This window comes from Cupressus sempervirens, chromosome 7 (genome assembly GCF_028749045.1).
Source record: "Cupressus sempervirens isolate cs-2001-9-10 chromosome 7, ASM2874904v1, whole genome shotgun sequence".
Taxonomy (NCBI): Eukaryota; Viridiplantae; Streptophyta; class Pinopsida; order Cupressales; family Cupressaceae; genus Cupressus; species Cupressus sempervirens.
Window position 1 is genome coordinate 183,767,065 of NC_143124.1, and position 23,393 is coordinate 183,790,457.

The following is a 23,393-nucleotide window of genomic DNA, read 5'->3' on the forward strand; positions in this document are numbered from 1 at the left end:
GCACACTTCTGTGTTGTCAACATGACAACTCATAAAGGTATGCAAACTCCTAGGTGTCTCATAAAATAAATAACAAAATAATTCAATATAATAAAATAATGCACTAACCTAAGTAAACTTAAGTAAAGTGTAAATAGTAAATATCTATTTACACTAACAACCCCCATTAAGTGTAACTTAGGGAAATGTACTTAAGCTCACAAATGCATGATGGGTCCCGACTACAAGGCCATGTTAGGTACCCATGTACAAAAGCAATGCTCTACATACAATGATGCAATGCAATCTCTCATAAAGCAGAGAGAGAGGGAAAACCTCACAGGAAAAACCCTCCTCCAAAAAGAGAGATAAATAAAATAAAGAAGATGAGAGAGAAGAAGACCTCAGATGAGGAAAAGATCCCTTCCAGAAGAAGGAGATGAGAGAAGTCAAGGGACTCCCCTTTCTACAACATTCTGCACTACCAAGAGATCTTGCAAATGAATATACTTGACCTCAGTGAAGGGTTTAGTGAAGATATCAGTGACCTGCTCTATTATAGTGCAATAATCTGCTCGTGGATTAGCTCTCTAATATAGTACATATGAACCTTGATGTGCTTGGTCTGCTGATACTAAACTGGATGCTTATAGATCTCAATAGCACTCTGATTGTCACAATGAATGACTGTAGGTTTAGGTAGATCAAATCCAAACTCCTCCAAGATGTGTTGTAACCAAAGAGCCTCTGTAGTTGCATTGACAACTCCTTGATACTCAACATCTGTGGAAGAAAGAGCAACATTATTTTGCTTCTTACTTTGCCAACAAATAGGGTCAGAACCAAGGTGAAATATGTAACCTGAAGTAGACTTGCAAGAATCAAGGTCTCCTGCATAGTCTGAGTCTGTGTATCCAACCAACTAAAGTCCTGTACCTACTGCATAATGTAACCTATGTGTATGTGTACCCTCTATGTAGTGCAAAATGTGTTTGGAAGCCTTTCAATGAAGCTCATGTGGTTCTTGCATGAAGCATGAAACCATGCTAATTGCAAGAGCTATATCAAGGCATGTATGTGTCGAGTAGATAAGGCTCCCAACTAATTGTTTGTATAATGTAGCATCAACAAGTAGAGTGGTACACTTAGTCTCTAACTTGACACCTGAGAGAAAGGGAGTAGGAGTAGGCTTGTAGTCACTCATGTGAAACTAAGAAAGCAAGTCAAGAGCATACTTGAGTTGAGAAAGTGTGATCCCTGTTGAAGACTGTGTGATCTCAATACCAAGGAAGTAATGTAGCAAACCCAAGTCTGTCATAGAAAATTTGTCCTGCAGAGAGGTCTTGACACTGGCAATGATGGATGAAGTGCTCCCTGTAATGATCAAGCCATCTACATAAAGCACTAGTATCAAGTGTGAGTCATCCTTCTAAAGAATGTAGATATTTGAATCAAAATGACACTTGGAGAATCCTAATGAGAGTAGGAAGGAATCCATCTTGGCATACCAAGCTTGAGGAGCCTACTTAAGACCATAGATAGACTTCTTTAATTTGAAAACCATAGTAGAATCCTGTACGAACCCCTGTGGCTACTCCATATAAATTTCATCATGAAGATCACCATTCAAAAAGGCACCCTTTATTCCCATTTAGTGTACAACCCAACCATGAGTTGCAGCAATAGCTAGTGTCAAGCGAGTGGAGTTCATCTTGGCAACTAGTGCAAAAGTCTCTGTATAGTCAATACCTAGAACCTATGAGAAACCTTTAGCTACTAGTCTAGCCTTATGCTTATCCACACTTCCATTCGCTGCAAATTTGGTTCGATAGATCCACTTGCATCAAACCACCTTTCTTCCCTTAGGAAGGGGAACTAAGTCCCAAGTGTTGTTTTTCATCAAAGAGTTATATTCTTACTCCATAGCCTTGTCCCATTCTAGAATCCCAAATGCTTCCTTAAATGACTATGGATCTGAAGTAATGGCTATACATGCATGTGGAAGTGACTTGTGTTGTGACCTTGTCCTCTAAGTGTCTGAAGGATTCCCCACCAATGAACCTGTTGCATCAAGGTTTTGTTATGCCCAATGAGGTTTAGTGGAAGAAGAAGAAGGAATGTCCTCAACTATTTGTTGACCTTGTTAAGGCGGTGTCTTGCGAGTCAAAGTTAAAGGAATCTCATCTTCTGAGTCACTGTTATCACTATGATCATTGTCCATGAAGGAGGAAGAAGGAGGAGTTGAAGAAGCCAAACTTGGACAAGTTTCTTCAAAGTGAACACTCCTCTCCTAAAAGATTTCACGAGTCTTTGGATCCATTAGTTTGTATGTCTTGAGATGGTCAAGATATCCAACAAATATACATGGTTTGCTTTGTGGTTCTAATGCCTTTCACTTTTGTGGAGGTATCCTTCCCCATGCTAGATAACCAAAAACTTTGAAGTGCTTTACACTTGGTTCTCTGCCACACCATGCCTCAAAAGATGTTATTCCATCTAAGGCCTTATGTGGACTTCTGTTTTGGATGTAGTTGGCACAACACATGGCTTCTACCCAAAACACTTGATCTAGAGACTTATGTTGAAGCATACAAGTGGTCATTTCCTTAAGGGTTCTATTCTTTCTTTCAACGACATCTTCTTGTTGTGGTGTGTATGCAACTGAATGTTGAAGATCAATACCCTCATGTGTGCAAAAGTCTTTAAGCTTGGAGTTGACATATTCCTTGCCATTATCTATTCGTAGGATCTTGATGACTTTCCCTGGTTTTTTTCTCAACTTGAGCTTTGAAGGCGATGAAGTTATCAAATACTTCACTCTCATGAGTAAGAAAAAATACCCAAGTGTACTGTGAAAAGTCATTAATAAATGTGAGAACATAGCGGGCCTTACCGAATGATGGTACTAGAAATGGGCCAGCTACATCACTATGAACCAATTCAAGAACAACAATTGCCTTCCAAGACTTCCCTTTGTCATATTTCTCTTCAAGATGCTTGCCTGCTTCACAACCTAGACATACACCCTCTGAATACTTGACTTGAGGTAGACCAATGACCATATCCTTGCTACTGAGTTGTTGAAGGTAGCGATAATTAAGATGTCCAAATCTCTCATGCCATAGTTTACTTTGTGTATTTGAATGAGTCAACAAGGCAAGGGAAGTGGACTTAGGCACAAAATGTGAGAAAGAATAAAGTCTTGTCTAATGATTAGCCTTTCCAACCGCCACCATAGAATCATCTTGGAGAGTTTTCTCCACAACTGTATCGGGGAGGAACTCTACTTTGTTGCCACATCCATAGTGAGTTATCTGATAGATGGAGAGAAGGTTGGTGCTAAGGTTAGGAATGTGAAGAACATCCTTGAAGATGCCATTTTCCAACTCAACATTTCCTTTACCTTCTACTTCCACTTGAGTATCATTGCTCACATAGATGTAAGGTACATTTGATGGTTTTAAAGAGGAAAACTACTCCCTTGAAGCACCCATATGATGTGTTGCTCCTGAATCAAGAACCCATTCCTCAGCATTGTTTGTACTTGCTACCAAAGCTTGTCCCTTACCCTTTGAAGTGGTTGAAGATCCCTTATCCTTATATGCATTTGGTACATCAATTTTGTGTTTCCTCATTATGTTGACCAATTCATCAATCTGCTTATCCTTGCACTCATGTTCATCATGACCATTCCTCTTACAATAGAAGCAAGTTTTCTTCTCCTTTTTGTTGGAATTGTTCCCCTTTGGATTATTTTTGGAAGAAGACTTTCCTTGTTGTGAAGAATATTTTTGAGTGGAAGAAGATTGATTTGAGGAAGATAGTTGTTTTGAGGAGGACTGTTGTTTGTCATCTTGTGGCTTAACCTTCCACTGCTTCTGCTTCTTGTTGGAATTTTCACTACTTGAATTACCTTCATTAGCTACCAAGGCTTTGGTCTTGGAAGACTTGAGAATTCCCATACCCACTATATTATCATGTTCTAAGATCAACATTTTTGAAAATTTCTCAAATGAAGGCTTAACATAAGCACTACCCATTGTTAATTTGTGTGTATTAAAACTAGAAACAAAAGGAGCATATTCAGGTGGAAGATGAGTCATGATCTGTTTGATCATCTTTCCATCCTTGATGGGTTCACCACAATCCTTAAGTTGTGCCATATACTGTTTACTTGGGTAAGATAGTCTTTGATGGTGTCAAAATTCCTAGGATCCAACTTGAGAAGTTTGTCCTTTATGGTGTAAGCCATGTCTTCATCTACTGTCCCATATAATGCTACAAGTTTAGCCCAAACCTCTATTGGATCAGGAAGCTTCCTAATGTGAAATTTGATAGGATCAGAGATATTTTTCAACTAGGTTCCTAGGGGCATCTCTTGTTTGGATTCCCAGTCTTCTTTCTGAGCTTCATCAGCATCAGCAGGAGGTTTATTTGCTGCACTAGTTACATAACGTAGTAAACCTTTTTCTACCAATGGTTCCTTAATGTTTTCTTTCCAAGTAGCATAATTATATAGAGTTAAGTTTGAAAAATAACCCATAATGCAAGAGTACAAGATCAAGGAGACACAGTACACAGTACACAACCCCCCTTTTCACTCAATCAAAGAATCCTTTCCCCTCCCCCCCCCCCCCCCCCCAAAAAAAAAAAAAAAAAAGATTTTGCCACTTTATAAGTAGTGCATTTACAATAGGCCACTTGTTAAAATGGATAAAGTGGGCTTTTGATTTTGCTTATTACAACCTCTATATAGAATACAAATCTAGAATTTTACAATGTGGCTCAAAAATACAACAATTGTGAAGCAATATAATGCAAAATAAGACCTATTTCTGAAAATGGTCTTTTTGTTCACATAAGGCTACAATCTGACTATAGATCTGAAAAGTAGATGAAAAAATATGCACTTTCAAAAAAAATGGAACCTGAAAAGGAGTCTAGATGAGCCTGTATGATGCATTTGAAGTTGCAAAATGTAGGATTGGATAGGTGTAGTCACCAAAAAATGCTATTTCTAAAAAATTCGTGCATCAAAACCAAAAAAGAGCTCATCCTTGAAAAGTTAGGAAATTTTATCCAAAATCAAAAAAAATTGCACTTGATTTGGAGTCCGGATGACCGAGTTATGGCCTTTAAAAATCAGACTACCAAATCAAAATTGCATCTGAAGAGGGGTCTTGAGAGGAAAACACAATGTTAAATTTGATCGTCAACTGAACATTGCAATAGTTCAAAATTGCTTGGAATGACGATTAGATGACCATTAAATTTAGGCTAGTAGTTTGCTGACATCAACAAAAATGCAGGCCTTGATGACTTGGCAATGACGTCACTTGTACAACTAATAAAGTCAACGATACAAACTTGTGCGTCTAGATCCGACATGTGCAATCTACTAGTAGTATGAAATGCTGATGTAGATTGATGACATAACTTCTGTTGACGTGTTTGTGTGCCACGTGTTAGCTGGTAATTAGACTAGTTAGCACTGACTGGATTTGGCTTGCAGATGTGGCAGACAACTGTTGAAAAGGTCGTCATAGGTTGCAGCAAACATAGAATAGTTTGATATTGCCATGTGGCAGCTTTGTTGGATACCACGTCACCAGTCGCTTGAACATGTCGCGTGGTCAAAAAGTTTTTGTGCAACTGCCAAACTTCGTATAGATCGCCGAAAACCTGCGCAAAGGGTGCTAGAATCCTACTTCGCAGGTGCTAGAGTTGTTGAATATTTCTCGAGGGGATGGTGTTTTTAAACAAAAAGCTACAAGGCTTATGTCAAAGCCATTGGATGTAGGAAAGGCTTCGGCCACCGGGTCAAGATTGTTGTCACTAGATTGTGAACTCTACTGGGTTTGTCAAATCAATGTAAGAGAATATTCTACGAAATATTCTGTGTGTAGGGCTGGGGTGTGACTGCCCGGTGCCTATGCAAAAAATAAAAATTGCACGCTCGACTGGGCAAAAATAATTTCAAATTTTTTTTTTGAAAATGCAAAAATAATAACAGATCTGAAAATTAGTTAAATAGATCGATAAAAGACCATACCCAGCTTGCAAATCGGGTCTTCAAGTTCTAATTTACAAAAAAAAATTTGCCTCAAAATCGACTTTTTCCTAGGGTAGGCAAATTTATAGTTGATTTTCACCGAATTGTCACTCTGGACATAATGGTGAGGTTTGCTTCGACTCTAGATGCTCCCAATTGCTGTAGATGCTCCATATTTGAATTAAGTCCCTTCAAGAGATGAAGCAACAAGGTCTTCAATGTCTTTGTGACAAGAATCTCCCTTAGCTCTGATACCATGTAAGAATTTTTCTTAGGGAAAAATTCACCCAAGACCAAGGAACTCAAACACAGACACAAAATAGACTAGAGTATGATCAAAATAGTTGTATAGTATTCAATTCAATGTACAAGTACACTAGGAGTGTCTGTATAAAAAGGCCTTTGAGATGCATCTAGAATGCCTAGGAATCAACATCATGATAAGTCATACAACCAGACACATGTCCACTAGATATGGGTTATCCTCCATTAAGCACGGAAGTAAGTGTGATGATGAGAGGATAAGCCTACAATGGTGTAGCACACACATTTATGTTGTAGACACCATGTGCTAAATTAGGAGTGTGAATGACTGTGTTGTCTACGTGACAACTTAGTGAATGATGCAAACTCCAATGTTGTAGACACCATGTGCTGAATTAGAGTTGCACACTTCTGTGTTGTCAACATGACAACTCATAAAGGTACACAAACTCCTAAGTGTCTCACAAAATAAATAATAAAATAATGCAATATAATAAAATAATGTACTAACCTAAGTAAACTTAAGTAAAGTGTAAATAGTAAATATCTATTTACACCAACAGACCTGAACAACCCATTTTCTCTTCACCCTTAGTTGATGTTGATGAGTGGTTGTTATTTCAGTCAGTAGAGCATGAAGTGTCTGTAGTTGTGGGCTAGTTGATGTCATCTGTTGGTGTGTCAGTTTCTTCCCTGTTGTGAGGGACAAGGGAATTACAATATTGGGCAAAGTGTTGATCTCTTGGTATGGTCACCTCTTGACCCATGTAAGAAAATTTAAGACACTGATGATAAGTGGAAGGAATAGCTTGCATGTCATGAATCCACGGTCTTCCCAATAGGATGTTATAAGTTAATTGTAGGTCTAAGACTCAACAAACAATCTCTTTCACAGCTGGTCCTACTCTAATTGGCAAAATAACCATGCCTTTGGAGGATCTTTCCTTGTTGTTGTAAGCTTTGATATTAATTTTCTTTCTTGGGTCAACAACATCCTCTATGTACACTAGGGCTTTTACTAAATTGAGTGTGCAAATATTGAGGCCTGCTCCACCATCGACCAATGCCCTCTTAACTCTACTTCTATGTCATGTCCCCTTTTCAAATAATTAAAAAATTAATAATCTTTGCTAAGGCAAGCAAGCCCAAGAAAGTGAAGTTTCGGAAAAAGGGGGTTAATCTTTGGAAACTGTTGGACTAATAAATGAAAATTATTATTAAAATATGTTTCATTAACCTCTCTTGGATGTGAGTTATGGTTATGCCCTCTTTTAAGGGGTTTGGAGGCATTTTGGGCTGATTCCATAACTGGATTTTTGCTCATTCTTTGTTATTCTTCAGAGGCTGCCAAACCTGTGGAGAAGGAGACCCAAGAACGGGAGTTTGTAGGTTTCTAGGAAGGCTAAGGATGGGAGTTTGAAGCAATTCCATGTGCATGCTCATACAGAGTTTGCCTTTGTGCTGAACAGTGCAGATTTGTGGGTTTTCGGGTGTGTTTTTTTTTGTATGAGTTTGGTGTTTACAGTTGAGTATTTCATATCAGTTTGGGTTGCTGCTGTATTTCAGACTTTAAGGTGTTAAAATAGAGCTGAATATATGTATTGGGAAGTGATTAAACTTTTGAGATAGATTATTAGTGTTTTTGTGGTGTTTCCGGGCATTTTTGTGTTAATTTCGGGAGCCCAATGAGCATAGTTTTTGTCCTACATTTGTGAACTATTGTGTAAAGGCTATACGGATCTGGAAATGTCATTTTGTAGGCTTTTATGCTGCTGAAATTTCTGTAAAAATGTCCATTTTCAGATTTATTAATAATTTGTGAAGTTGTGAAGCTTTTGGCACTATTTTCAGCATACCCGATTTGGGGTTTCTTGAGAAATTTGGTGGATCTTTGTGATATTAGTTGTTTGATCTTAAAGATCTGATTAGAGGTTGGAAATATCATATAAAATTAGAGAAAGGGACATTTCAGTGGTATCAGAGCCATGATCTTGCCAACCTAAGGGTCTGTAGAAGTTTGCATGTCAGTTTTGAGAACTACCCAAATCTTGCATGTCATAATTTATGGTTGCATGTTTCTTCTAATCAGCTGCATGTATGTTAGTTCTTGGTGAATTTGGTGGTTGTAGAAGTTTGCATGTCAGTTTTGACAACTACCCAGATCTTGCATGTCATAATTTGGTGGTTGCATGTTGCTTCTAATCAGTTGCATGTCAAAATCTATGGTTGCATGCTACTTCTAATCATTTTCATGTTAGTTCTTGGTGAATTTGGTGGTTGTAGAAGTTTGCATGTCAGTTTTGACAACTACCCAGATCTTGCATGTCAGTTTTTGGTGGTTGCATGTTGCTTCTAATCAGTTGCATGTCAAAATCTATGGTTGCATGCTACTTCTAATCATTTGCATGTTAGTTCTTGGTGTTTGAAGAAGTTATATCCTATTGGGGTTAGACTCTACTTTATCCAGAATGGACAGGTATAGTACAAAGTCTCAGAGGACACAATCTTAGACAATTGATATCCAAAGTCAAACAGTAGAAAGGATGGTTATTTAGACATTTGAGATAAACTTATGAAAATAAGCCATGACATGTCTAAACAGTTGGTTGAGCACCACCATATAATGAATGACATGTTGTTTGACCCAGCTAAGGTGGATAAGTTGACTGGATTTCTATTTGGCAGATTTTCTCACAGGACAGATGACACAATTCCCAAGAACTTGCATGAGGAGTTTGAGAAACTAGCTGATAGCCAAGTAGAGGTCTCAGATTCTACTCTGCCACAGGAGGTGGTGGGAAAGGATATTACACAGATTGATAGTAACGGTCAACTTGATACTCAAATTGAGACAATTGTTTACAGGTCGTTAAAGGGTGATGCCACAGGTATTCAGGATGGTATAGTTACAACAGGCAGTGACTACAGTGTAGTGGGTTCAGATGATGATTATGAGGATGTCGTTGTGCAGGATGGTGAGATACCTGGTAGAGATGAGCAGACATTGAGCATTCATGACTTTGCTAAGAAAGAATACCAGGCACAGTTAGATGCTTCATCACATGAGGTTGAGGTTGGTAGTACTTCACATGATTTGTCCAGCCAGCTGAAGGTGAACAAAGATAGTATTGTGACTTCATTATCTCATCATGACAGGTATGTGGAGTTAGTTGGTATTGGTCATATTACTCAAGTGAGGATTTTGGTTGAGTTACCAGCTGATTCTAGTTTACAGATATGGACTCAAGATTGTTATATTGGCATTTGGGATTCAGTTGACTGGAGATCTTTAACACTTTTTGGTAGCAGTGTTTGTTTGGGTGCTATCATGGATTTGATTAGCAGATTGCATGGTGTTGTCTTTTCTTGTGCTAGCAGCTTGTCTGATGTTGGTATTAGTTTTTATACATCGGTGTTGGGCTTTGTTCATATATCCAGTCGACCATACTTGTTGGAGTGTGTTGATGATCTTTCATATTTGGCAGTGTGTACAGATGAGTCCCAGGATCATATTGGCATTGATGACATCCAGAAGGATGTAGTGGGCAGTTTTGAAGACTTAGTTTCCTTGGCAGTTTCTTTTGGTACAGAGGAGTTGGATAGCAGTGCTACAATTTTTGATACTCCGTTTGTTGATATGAGCTTTAGATTTCATTCACAGGATATGGATGGTAATACTCCAGAGACTAGTAACTTTGAGGATACTCCTTTAGACAGTGCATCAGAGGAGGTTTGTAGGAGACAATCAAGCCAGTGCCATCATGTGTCTAATCAGTTGAGAGTTAGTGACCGAGACATGGCTATCACTTGCCAACATTTCGATGTTGCTCGTCAGATGTTAGTAGTTTATGGATGGGGTTCTCCTACTAGTGATGAGCAGGGAGGCAGTTATCTTTCCTTGACAGAGTTCCACTCTTTATGGGAGGCTATCCAGATTCTGAGACAGGATTATATGCAGTTGGTAGCCGACAGAGATTATCTTATGGAGTGGGGCAGTAAAGCATATGATGCATTGTTGGCCAAGGAAGATGAGGTGAGTGAGCTTACTAAGCAGCTTGAGGTGACTTTTGAGATTCTTGAGAGTACACAGTTGGCTTTCAAGGAGTCACAGTTTCATTTGGCTAAGGTGACCATGGAGTTAGAGCGACTACAGTCTTTACCTGATTCTATACAGTCACAAGCTGTGGTGTTTGGTGATCCAAGGATGTCCATGGCCGAGATTGTCAGAGACAGTGGAGATGGGGATGCATCCATTCTTGATACTAACATTGGCATATCAGGTTCATTCCCACTAGAGTCAGGTTCAGTTGAGTTGGGTGTTGTAGCAGATTGTTGTATGCCTGACATGGTGGTGGCCTCTAGTACTGATGGCATAGAGACTAGAGATGTATCAAAGATCATGTGTGATGTTGGTGAGTCCGCAGTTGGCATGGTTCCTGCTAGTAATACTACTCCCTTGGTGATATCTTCGGAGGTAGTAGTCAGTTCCAACATGGTTAATGATCAATTGCAGTTAGTTTCATCTAGATTACAGTCTGAGCCACTAACTGAGATTGGCGAATTCTATCGGCATTACACTGTGAGGTACGCTCATCAATTTACCTTTGATGACCATGTTGATGAGATGATGATACACAGATGTACTTTGGTTCCTAGTGCTTATCATCAGTTATGGGACAGTTTGATGCCTCAAGATGAGAGTTGTGATGGGCATGACATGGTGATAGGTTCTGCAGTCGACAGCTTGATAATATGTGACTTAGAGCAGGAGTTTTGGAGTGATGCTTCAGTGGGTGTTGTTATTGATTCTACTCCTTTGGCTATGACATCTCCTGACTTAGCTAGTGATCAGTCATAGTGGGTTGTATCACTTGTTCATGGTGAGCTGTTGACTGAGGTTGGTTTTTTTAATCAACATTATATTGTAGGGTATGTACATCAGTTAGCATTTGATCCTTGTTTTGAGGAGTTGATGGCAGGCAAATTTGGTTTGGATTCCATTTCTTACTCTTTATCTTGTAATGTCTTTTCACCATCAGAAGTGCATGGGAGTTATGGTTATGAGATAGTGGCCGGTGATTTGCAGAGTTGTGTTGACTGCAGGAGTTGTACAGTGTGTGGATTCTCCATACTTGGTACAGTTTCATTCGAGAGCATTCACCATTGCTGCAGAGTTGGATTGTACATTCTGTATAGGCCAGTGGGATGCGTTGATGGTATTTACTGTGTTGGTAGTTTGATTTGTCCACTTTACTTGGGTTCTGATGTTCTAAGAGTTTGTGTCTCATGCATTTTTGACTGTGGTAGTGGTGATTTTGGAGTTTGGTTGAGCTATAATTGTTAGTTTGATTATGGATTCCTCTTGGTCATATTGCAGAGGATATTGCAGGAGCCTGTGTTAATTGGTAGTAGTATAGTTCATGACTACATTTGGGATCCAGGTGGATTGATTGGTTTATTGTTCAGCCATTGCTTGAGGACAAGCAATGTTTGGGAGGGGAGGACTTGTCATGTCCCCTTTTCAAATAATTAAAAAAATAATAATCTTTGCTAAGGCAGGCAGGCCCAAGAAAGTGAAGTTTCGGAAAAAGGGGGTTAATCTTTGGAAACCGTTGGACTAATAAATGAAAATTATTATTAAAATATGTTTCATTAACCTCTCTTGGATGTGAGTTACGGTTATGCCCTCTTTTAAGGGGTTTGGAGGCATTTTGGGCTGATTCCAGAACTGGATTTTTGCTCATTCTTTGTTATTCTTCAGAGGCTGCCAAACCTGTGGAGAAGGAGACCTAAGAACGGGAGTTTGCAGGTTTTTAGGGAGACTCAAGAATGGGAGTTTGTAGGTTTCCAAGAAGGCTAAGGACGAGAGTTTGAAGCCATTCCATGTGCATGCTCATACAGAGTTTGCCTTTGTGCTGAACAGTGCAGATTTGTGGGTTTTCGGGTGTGTTTTTTTTTGTATGAGTTTGGTGTTTACAGTTGAGTATTTCATATCAGTTTGGGTTGCTGCTATATTTTAGACTTTAAGGTGTTAAAATAGAGCTGAATATATGTATTGGGACGTGATTAAACTTCTGAGATAGATTATTAGTGTTTTTGTGGTGTTTCTGGGCATTTTTTTGTTAATTTCGGGAGCCCGATGAGCATAGTTTTTGTCCTACATTTGTGAACTGTTGTGTAAAGGCTATACGGATCTGGAAATGTCATTTTTTAGGCTTTTATGCTGCTGAAATTTCTGTAACAATGTCCATTTTTAGATTTATTAATAATTTGTGAAGTTGTGAAGCTTTTGGCACTATTTTCAGCATACCCAATTTGGGGTTTCTTGAGAAATTTGGTGGATCTTTGTGATATTAGTTCTTTGATCTTAAAGATCTGATTAGAGGTTGGAAATATCATATAAAATCAGAGAAAGGGACATTTCATTCTATGGATAAAGACTTCAATATGCAAAGGAGAGTTTTGTGGCTGGATGACGGACATGTCATCTTGGGCTGAAAAAGATACGCAGTGAGGGGCAACTAGGTTGCTGACCATGTTATGAAATCTACTCACATCTATGTCATTCGGTACTAAGGCTTTGGTGAGTATTTCTTTATGCTCCAGGAAAATTTGTAATAGTTAAAAAATGGAGATATGGGTCGAAGTCTTAAGTAATTAGTTGACTAGGTTGTACTTGGGCAAGAAGGAGTTTGCAGCTGCATGATCGAGATTTGTCATAGGTCCTGGTAGAATAACTTTAGAGGCTTGACTTTAGGTAATGACATTTGAGGATTGTTTTTTGTTTTTATCTTTAACTATGATGACATTTATAGTGTCATCACAACCGAAAATCATGTTAATTGTATTCTCATAATGATGCACATAATTAACCTTAGTGTGAGGGGGTGCGTTCTAATTGGCTTTGGAGGATTCACCCTTTTCATGACTCATGAAGGGGTTCTTGAAGGCCATATAGTCTTCATTATTGCTAAGGTCATTTACTTTAATGACCCCATCATTGATTAATTTTTGGATTGCCCCCTTAAAGGCAAAACAATTGTTTGTTAAATGCCCCTATTTCGATGGTAGGCACAAATGTGCTTGCCATTCCAGCATTTTGGTTTGACTTGGGGTTCATAGGGCTTGGCCTCGGGAAGTACAATGAGCTCATTAGCCAAGAGGGTTTGCAAGGCACTCTCGTAAGATACCCCGATAGGATTATACACCTTGGGTGTATTGGATGATTGATATCTGTGGGGAGGGGGAGCTTGATTATAAGCAACTTGTTGATTGATCGTCGAGTGGGTTTCCGCATTGCGTCAATAGAACAGGCAGGCATTGTCTTGTTGGAGTGCATTTGGGTTAGTGTTATTGACAATATGATATGATTGGTTTAGATGGGATTGGTTTTGAGGTTTGACATGGTTGGCTTCAATCATCCCAACATTAACAATGTTCTTGTTGTTGTTTTGCCACCATGACTTTTGTTTATCGGTGGCTCGATTGGAGGAATTATGAGTCTATGTGGGGTTATTTGAAAAGCACTCACCATCTTTTGATAATTTAATGATGTCATTATTCTGTAAGGTCTCTTCTACCTTAGCAACATTTTCTAAGGTAGTTTTGAAATCTTTGGGCCCTTGGAGTTGGAGCCAGTAATTCATTGGTTTGGAGAGACTATTAATGAAGATGTCAATCTTCTCTTTATCGGGTATGTCTCTACGATACTTAGCAAAAGTTTCTCCACCATTGTAAGAAAGTTTTGAATGACTTGTCTGGAAGTTGTTTTATGTTGCATAAGTCGATCATCGTAACTTCCCTTTCGATATTGTAGGAATATTGGGAGATGATCATGGAAGCTAGTTGGTCAAAAGTTTTGATATTGGAGGATAGCTTAGAGAACCACTCCATGGCTTGCCCTCCAAGGCTTCTAGGAAACAGTCACATCAAGTTCATTGTGTCATGGACAAATTCCATATTTAGGGTATAGAATTGTCTGAGGTGGTCTTGCAGATCTGATGTGCCAAAATATTTATCGTACTTTGAAATTTGTACATTTTGTGGGAAAGGCATGAAGGTAATGTTCTTATCAAAGGGGAGAGGACACACCTTTTCAAGGCTAAATTCTATGGGTTGTGTTCTTCCTTCCTTCATTCTTTCCATTTCGATTTGTAGGTCTTGTAGTTTTTGTGTGACGTCTATAGGTGACTCCTCTTCGTCTCGTTTTATGTTAGTCACATCAAAGTCAGGTGGCAATTTTGCACCTTGTTGTGCTAGCACTAGTATATAACGTTCCTTTATGTTTCTTGAGTATCTTGTCCATGATGTTGACAAGCTCGAGATTTTGTTGGAAATCTTTGATCTTAGTTTTTTTGTCATCCCATACGTTAGATGAACCCATTATGGCCACGAATTTTGAGTTTCAATTGAACAAGGGTGACTTGTGAATAGTTGTGTTCTGTGGGCTATCTACTGTTGTAGTAGGCTCAAAGAGATTTAGAGGTTTTGTGAGCTTGATGGTTATGTTAGCTATTCTAGCACTCACTTGTATAGGCGATTGCTTTGATTTTTTAGTTGTACCAATTTTATGCAGTGGCATGAAACATTTTTTGGATTCCTTTAGTTCCTAGGCATTTTTCAAAAGGCAAGGGTTCCCATTGACTATGATTTTTTGTGGTAACAACTTAGATTGGACAAGGTGTTTACTAATGTTGATAGGATGAGTTTCACTTTCACAAAGTCAGGTAAGGGACATATGTGTGCCTTCGAATGTTTCTGGCTTGATGTGCAAAAGGAAGCAATGATAACTGTTGGGTTGATCATGGTGTTTGTAGCTCTGCTTGTTTCAAAAAGATATTTTTGGTCAGATATGGAATTTATCAAACTTTGTAAAATACCAACAAGGAAAAGGGTATCCAAATTGGTTGTTTGTTCACAATTATTATACACGCAGATAGCCTTTGTTTTATGTTTTTGCTCATATGCATAGCAAGACTGGTTAGATGCATTGTTTAATTGATCATATGCATTGTTTTAATGCTCATATGCATTATTCTAATTGTTATATGTGTTGTTTAATAATTCATATGTGTCATTCTACTGGGCAAATGCACTGTTTTAAGGCTCATATGCACTATTTAGTAGGAATATGCATTATAACAGAGATTAGAAGCATTACAGGGATGTTCAGAAGTGTTGTTTTATGTAGTATATGTGCTATTTTCAGGATTGTTTAGCAATGTCTTCGTCTTGGACTTGGTTTCTCAATACCGGTTTGAAGTTTGTCTTTTTGGAAGGTTTGTGATCCACACAGGTGTTCATTATTAAGTTTTAAAACACTTCCAAGCACAATAGCAGTAAGACAAAACAAAATGTAAAATCACACACACTTAGAAAATGGAAAAAAATGGCTTCCTAACAAGTTTGTCTAAAGCCGGTGACTAGTGGGTCCTAGTGTTTAACCAACTATGTTTGAATTTACCTCTCCTGTGATAGAGAACTTCCCACCAATGCTAAAGAGGTTTGACACAATCCCTTATGGGACTACTCAAGGAAGGCTATATTCTGAACACGGGTGGCTTGCATTCAATTAGGAATACAAGATTGGGAGGCAATCCCTCTTACCGGCCCTACTAAGGCAACTAGGGAGGTAGCCTTTCTATGGCTAGATAATCCTGCCTAGTGAAAAATGGGAAATGGAAGTCACAAATAGGTTTGGGAATATGATCACTTGAGGAGAGTGAGAGCATATCCCTACTATCTTGGTTCCCCAAACACAACAAACACAACAATTTAACCACCAGCCCTTATACTATTGAAGATAGACGGGCTCCTACTTATGTTATGTGTGGATTATTTTCCTTGTTCAATTGTAACCAATCTTTATAGAAGGTCAGGCATTCTGATCAACTCGAAGGAGTTGTGAGCATAGGCCTTCTTTTGTTTTAGATTAGTGAGATTGAACGCTTCTATTAAGCTATGTTTGAAACTTTGAAATGTTGCACTTTGTATTAACAAGAGCAGAGGTCCACTTACGTGATTTGGAGCTAGCAAAGGCTAGGCACTTTTAGGAGGGTCTTCATTCCTATCGCACGTTGTTTGCAATCTAGAAGCTTTTTGTTAACTTTGAAGGGACCTGTAAGCAAACAAGATTTAGATCTGGAAGTTAGATTCAGGAAACTATAAATTTTACCAAATGCACAACAAAAATACTCATATGTGTTACAGAAAGCATCATATGTGATATTTGATTTGGCAAATGCGCTATGAGAAAAGCAAATGCACTCTAAGATGCTTTATATGCGCTTCAGAAATTATCAAATGCACTACAAAAATATGCAAATGCGTCATAGAAAACTTCAAAAGCATTGTAGAAAGATTTAAATGTGTTACAAAACAATTTAAATGCAGTTCATAAAGATTAAATGTGTTAGAATAGAGTTTAGAAGCATCAGAATATCTCTCGAAAGCATTAAAATAGAGATCATAAGCGTCCGAATATTCAGATCCGGCCCTTGTGCACTCAGGGAAGACTTTGAGACGTTCTCATTGATATGAGGACTCTCGAACACTGTAGAACCTGTATTCAATCAAATCTGCACAAGAGCATAGCAAGAAACACAGATCTACACTAGAAATGAAAGATTAGACTGAAAAAACTTGAAAATAGAGAGGCTTTTAGTTTAGTCCCATGGTGGGCGCCAATTTGTACACGGTGTGAACGTGTATTCATGAAACTTTAGTGTAGAATACAATAGACTAATGACCAACTAAACTAAACCCAAGATATCATCATCAGAATGTAATCTTTATGAGGGTCTCATGTTTCCCTAACTACAACTGCTAAAATAGCTCTCAAACTAGCATCTTAGTGACAGTTCTAGCATAAGAGTGTGCTAAAAATGCAGATCTACAAGAATGCATGCAAGATCTATGACTATAATGTAGATTGTATGCTATCAAAATGGACATGCAACAAGCTAAACATGCAATAAATGATGCTAAATAACATAAAAGCACTATTAAAATGCTATGAACTTGCTAAAATGATGAATCAAAATGTGCCTGTATTATAGATGCCTAAAACTTGGGTCCCTTTGCCTCTTGTATTTCCCTCATATTTATAGAATTTCGGAAGGGGTTGGGGTAAGAATCAGGATTTTCACTTTTGATTGATGGGTGAAAGTGAAATTGAAAATATCTCATTAGAGACTAGGAGGAAGAGTCCAACAAACTTGGTTTTGAGGATAATTGAGGATATTTCTAATTCTTTTAAAATGAAAAAGGGAGATTTTCAAATTTGTGAGGATAAATGATTTTGTTGATTTAATAAATGTCTTATTTATTCTCAACACTTCATCTTTTCCTCCCCCTTTTTTGAATTTCATTTTATGAATTTGAATTGTTTTTCTCCTCTTTTAAAGTTGATTTAGGTCTTGTCGATTCGATAGATAACTAATGACCTGGTGTGATTTTTGATTTGAAAGTCTATTGTGTTTCTTTTGATTTTCTCTTTAATTTGCACTAATTGATTGGAATTGTGTGATTTAGGTCTTTGCCAATTTTTGGGTATCTATAGATGTCAGCTATTCAAAAGCTAAGAATAATAAACAAGATGGAGGTGTCGCTTGATGCTTTGATAGGAAAGTTCACTGCATTTGAGCTTAGCAACTTCGACAACAGTCAACCATCAAGGGTTGAGACAACATTCAAAGCCTTGATTGCTCCAATGACAACTCTACGGGAAAAAGGAGAACCATGTACATGCAGACATAAGGAGTTGGAAAGTCTATATGTTGAAGAAGCAAAACAAGAAGAGTTGGAAGCTCTTCTTGCAAAGAGAATGGTAAGAGGAAAAGGAAAGTACAAAGGCAAGCTTTCTTTCAAATGCTTTAACTGCAAAAAGGTAGGACATTATGTTGCTAGATGTCCCAGAGCTATTAGAAAAGAAACCAATGACTGGAGAGAAAACAATAGCCGAAAAGGCTCCAATAAGAAGTGGTGAAGGGAAAAGGAGAAGCAATGTTACATCATTGTTGAAGAAGGGATGAATGATGAAGAGTCGACCAGTGACAAGGAAGATGATGAAGATGAAGTATCCTTTGTTGCTATTACTATAGAAAGGGTCGAGAGAGCTTTGATAACCAACTCTAGTGTACACAATAACTGGACAATAGATAACAGTTGCTCACACCACATGTCAGGGGACAAGATTAAGTCCATGAGGTTAAAGTCTATGATGGAGGAACGGTAAAGCTTGACAACAAATCACCATGCATGGTCATAGGTAAGGGTACTATAGCCCTAAGTAAATCCACTACCTATGAATGTGTATATCTAGTGGAAGGATTGAAGTATAATCAGTTGAGAATAACTCAAGTAATGGGCAAAGGTTGTAAATTCAAGCTTAACAAAGGGTCTTGCAGGATATTTGACAAGATTGACAAACTATTGGTTACAAGAGAACAAACTAGAGGTAACCTCTTTTACCTCAATATTTTTTATAATACTTGTATGGAAGCTAGGAATGATAATAGTTGGCTATGGCATAGAAGGTTGTGTCACGTAAATTTAAGCATTGTTAAGGTAGGAAAGAAAAACTGTGTAAGGAGCTTACCCCCCATCACCAAACCTGATAACGTAATGTGTAAGGATTGTCAACTAAGTAAGTTGGCAAGCTCAAGCTTTCCTAGTAATTAATTTACTTATGAACATGTACTAGATATGGTTCATACTGGCTTGTGTGGTCCTAGGAGGACGAAAAGTGCAGTTGGAGACATATAATTTATGTTGTTTATTGGTGATTTCTCTAGAATGATGTGGATTGCCTATTTGAAAGAAAAGTCAGAAGCCATCCACATGTTCAAAATCTACAAAGCAAAGGTAGAAAGAGATACCAATAGAGCATTGAAATGCTTAAGATCATACCAGAGAGGTGAGTTCACCTCACAAGAATTTGAAATCTAGTATGAGGAGCATGGAATCAAAAGATAAATGTCAACATCATGGTTAATATTTATTGTTGAAGGGCAAACTTAGAGAAACAATTCCAAAAGGCCTAATGTTTCTTTTAATTTATCTTTTTAGCATGCTTGTGGGCCCCATAGACTGCTTTGGCCTCACGGATGGTATTAATATCGTTCATTCATCCATTCATTTAGGGCCCGTTTGGTTGCGGACATGGAAATGAAGAATAGGGCTGCAATATTAGGAATCAGAATGGCTATTCCAATAACAACTATTTTTTGGAATAGGTATAAGCTTATTTTATTTTAGAGGGAAAATAGGAATATGTATTCCTATTCCCTATTCCAACTGACAATCCAAAAATGCACGAATTTGAATGTCCAACCCTTCAGCCTAAGTTTATTCCCCAAATTCATAAATCATTTTATAAATTAATGATAGTTTTTCCGGTCACATAGTATAAGAACCCCATCGCCGTTTCTCCCACCATTTCACTCCCGGTTTTTAATCCCTACTCGCACTCTGCCACGGATGCCATTCGTTCATGACATTTGCGGCTCTGTGGAGACCCCATTTTCGATCATTTTTGTCGGGAAAATTTAGTCGCAGGTTCGACCTTGTTTAACTCGGATCTTGCAGATTTGTATTGTATTTGCTGGATATTTTAAGCTCCGATCTACATTTGGCGGCCTGCAGCCATGGTAGGTTATGTTTTAAATTTTTCTCATTTTTTCTTTTTGTTTGCTAGAATGATATTACAGATCCGATTAGCTATAAAAGAAACTTTAATTATGTTTATTTTCTCCCTGTTTATTAAAATTCACGTTGCAGATCCAATTTGTTAGCAGAAAACCCATTTGTTGAAATATTGAGATTTTATGCTACAGGAAGAAATTTCAAGATCTGGTTACGTTTTGTGTTATTTGATTTATTTGAGAGAAATGTTGTAAAGGTTGTCTACTAATTGCATCGTTCTGTCTGATTTTCCGGTCATGTCGACAGCCTCTTCGTCTCGAGATCAAGGTATTTATCTGATCCATGCACTTATTATAACTAATTAGGCATCATGGTTTTAGTTTCTGATTATCTCAACATTTGATTTGAGTGGCGTACAATTTTGCGGGCAGATTTTGATTACATATATAGTAGAAATTTTACGGACACATTTTGTTTCCATAGATAATATATCCTATGGAAAAGATAAATTTATCTTTGATGCCATCTCCCATTTATTTGCCAATTTAGTGTGTGAGACCCACTATAGGAACTGACATGGGTGGTTTTTTTCCCATATTCGTTATATTACTCAAATTTTGTTCTCCGGCCTCATGATATACGAAAACAATAAACTTCAACCTGCCAATCGGCCTAAAACAAAAAGTGTTCTGGAATACTGATGACTTTTCAAGGTTTCCGTTTTGAGTTGGTGAGGTTTAAGAGTCGATGTATACTGAAACTTACTATTGTGCTTAGTTAGTTAGAGAGCTTTCTCCTAGCTCGGCTTCTTCATTTAGGCATTGAATACTGGGGTTCTCCTTTAAAGTGATCTTACTCTTGGGAGAAATGCCAGGAGCTGAGTAGCCCATTTTGGGGTCCCCTATGACTATTTGGAGTTAAATCATCTTACTAAATTTATACAGCAGATATATTAATATAATAATTTGTGCTGAAGCTAATTTCTAAGGGTTTCATTTTAGGTGTTTGAATGACTTCGGTAGCCTCTTTAAAGGTACTTAGCGGAGGTGGATTTATTTTCCTAAGAAGACAGGGTTGCTCTATAGCTTGTGCATTAAGTCATTGGCTGGTTGCACTACAACTTGCCCATTAAGTAACTGGCTTATGATGCATCAATGTGTCAGAATACAATTTTCTCTGTTGTCTAGTTTTGGTTCAAACAGCGTTTCTGAAAACCACATCAACTGGCTCTCTCATTCATTAAATGGCCCTTAACTTTTTATAAGCATCATCATGACTTATTGAAGCATTACTGCAAACTGTGCAAAACTATGTTAACAAAAACAAAATAGCAAAGGGCTATAATATTCAGTAACCTGTTTCTTAAGAAACTGTTATTTTTCAGGCCATTCTTCACCTTATCTCAACCATTTTGATGTCTGCGAATGATACTTGTCTTTTGATCTATAATCTTGAGCTCTCAATTAAGATGGCATTTTGTTCAATCAGTCGTGATAGGACTTAAGGTTCAATGTACATTTAAATGCTACCAGTGGCCTGTTTACAGATGCCAGAGACAGAAACTCAGAAATTTAACTGCAGGATTGTCTGTTTCTTTCATACTGGCTTTTCTGATGTATTGAAAATGGAGGGCTTGCTTGGAGAGGCTGTTTGAGTAAATCAATGTCAAGTTCACGATACAACAAATTACATATTGTGTTTTTCTTTCTGTTTAGTAATGTTGGAAAACTTCATGATCTGCTACCTAATTAATGCATTGAAAATGTAGGTAAATTTTAGTAAATCAATGTCAAGCACGTGGCACTGCCAATTTATTGGTGTTGTTTCTTTCTGTTCAGTAATATTGAGAAACTTACTACAATGCTACCATATTTAATGCAATGAGGAATGTGTGACCAGGCTAAAAATATTGCTTGGCTTAGGTAATGTTTGAGGTGTACTTTTTCCATCAAAATTAACTTTGGGTTACTTGTACATCTGGCATGTTTCTTAAGATCAACAAACAAATCCAATGCAGCAGAGAGTCAAATCCATGTAAATCATTACTGTAATTTTGATCCTAGAATGCTTGTCCAATGATTGGAAATTTCAATATAATCAATTTCTTCATTGAATCTTTTCATTTATAAAATGTGAAGTCCCTTTTGATACATGTCTTGGGCTTTCCCCTATTAACCTGTGTTTGGTTGCATAAAATTTCAAGATTTGTGGAGGCTGTTTCTTAAATTTATATTTTTTAACAAAACATGTCAATTGGTCTACATTCAAGTTCCTTCAACGCTCACGTTTATATCCAACCAAATCAGTTAATTGTTTTCAGTGTTTGGCTTGAAATAAATTGGAAAGTGTGAGATTTCTGCTACAGTACCTACAATTTATTGGGTATGCTAATATCTTTATACATCTGTGTCTGATCTAGTGCATATATGATATTTACTGCACATTGGCGCACTGTTAGAGCAAATGAAAACAAAAATAAATTAATAGAAGAGCATTTAGTAAATTTTTGAGGATATATACTAATGTGTCTATGCATTTACTTGTTTGTCTTGTCAGAGGAAGCTCGCCCAAAGATCTGAACGTGTGAAATCAGTTGATCTTCATCCAACAGAGCCATGGTAATTACACCTTTTCTCATTAATCATGTTAGGGTTTCAGAGGTTGAGTTACTTGGAAACATGCATTTAGATAACGTGTCTAATTAATATGATATTATGTCCATTAAATATTTTTATGTCTTTAGAGTTCAAACAATGGGAGAATGTTTTGCTTTAGACTGACTGTCAATTCACCTACAGTTTGTCACTGCTTAGGTTTATATCGTCATATACATTCGCTGCATTATTTTATTATCATGATGGAAGGCAAAACGTCTGCAGCTTTAGTATGTTAGCAAATATTTACACACCATCCAATATGTGGTTCATGTGTGGTTAATTCAATAAAGTCAGGTTCACATGTACACAATCTTCTTTGCTTATTTCAAACCTGAACCATATACCATTAATTCCTGTAGGCTCTACTCTGTTATTATAACATGACAAGTTTAAGATTTGCTTACTCAATTCCTGTAGGCTGTAATCTGTTATTATAACATGACAAGTTTAATATTTGCTTACATAATTCCTGTGATATGTTATAATAGCGTTTTTCTCTTAATATGTATTGATTCTTGTTTAAATCATAGCAAACCTGGAGGTCATATTCAATTCTGCAATGAACATTTTCTTGGAGCACTTAATTTTGTGCAAATAGTTCTTCAAAGTACTCTGAAATTTTCATTCCCCTGTGAAATGTGGGCTTCCAATGTCTTGTTAAAGACACCTAAGGCAGGAGAGGAAGTATTCTTCTGTCTACTATTTTAAATCTAGAGGACAGATGGTGGCTTTTCTTAGGCTCAAAAATTGTTAAACTTTGTGTATCTTTTTTTAAAATCTACAATGTCATGTGTTAA

General features: G+C 37.5%; 1 protein-coding gene across 3 annotated transcripts in view; it reads left to right on the plus strand.

Annotated features, from left to right (window-relative positions):
• The first annotated feature begins 19,731 nt into the window (after nucleotides 1-19,731).
• Nucleotides 19,732-23,393, plus strand: part of LOC149546109 (coatomer subunit beta'-2-like) — a 29,027-nt gene continuing 25,365 nt past the window's right edge. For all 3 annotated transcript variants that reach the window (XR_016353654.1, XR_016353653.1, XM_089791012.1), the window contains exons 1-3: nucleotides 19,732-19,944; nucleotides 20,246-20,266; nucleotides 22,496-22,557. Coding sequence is in view for 1 of the 3 variants with exons in the window: in XM_089791012.1 (XP_089647138.1) it covers nucleotides 19,942-19,944; nucleotides 20,246-20,266; nucleotides 22,496-22,557 (86 nt within the window). In the remaining 2 variants the exon portion in view is untranslated. The remainder of the gene's footprint in view (nucleotides 19,945-20,245; nucleotides 20,267-22,495; nucleotides 22,558-23,393) is intronic.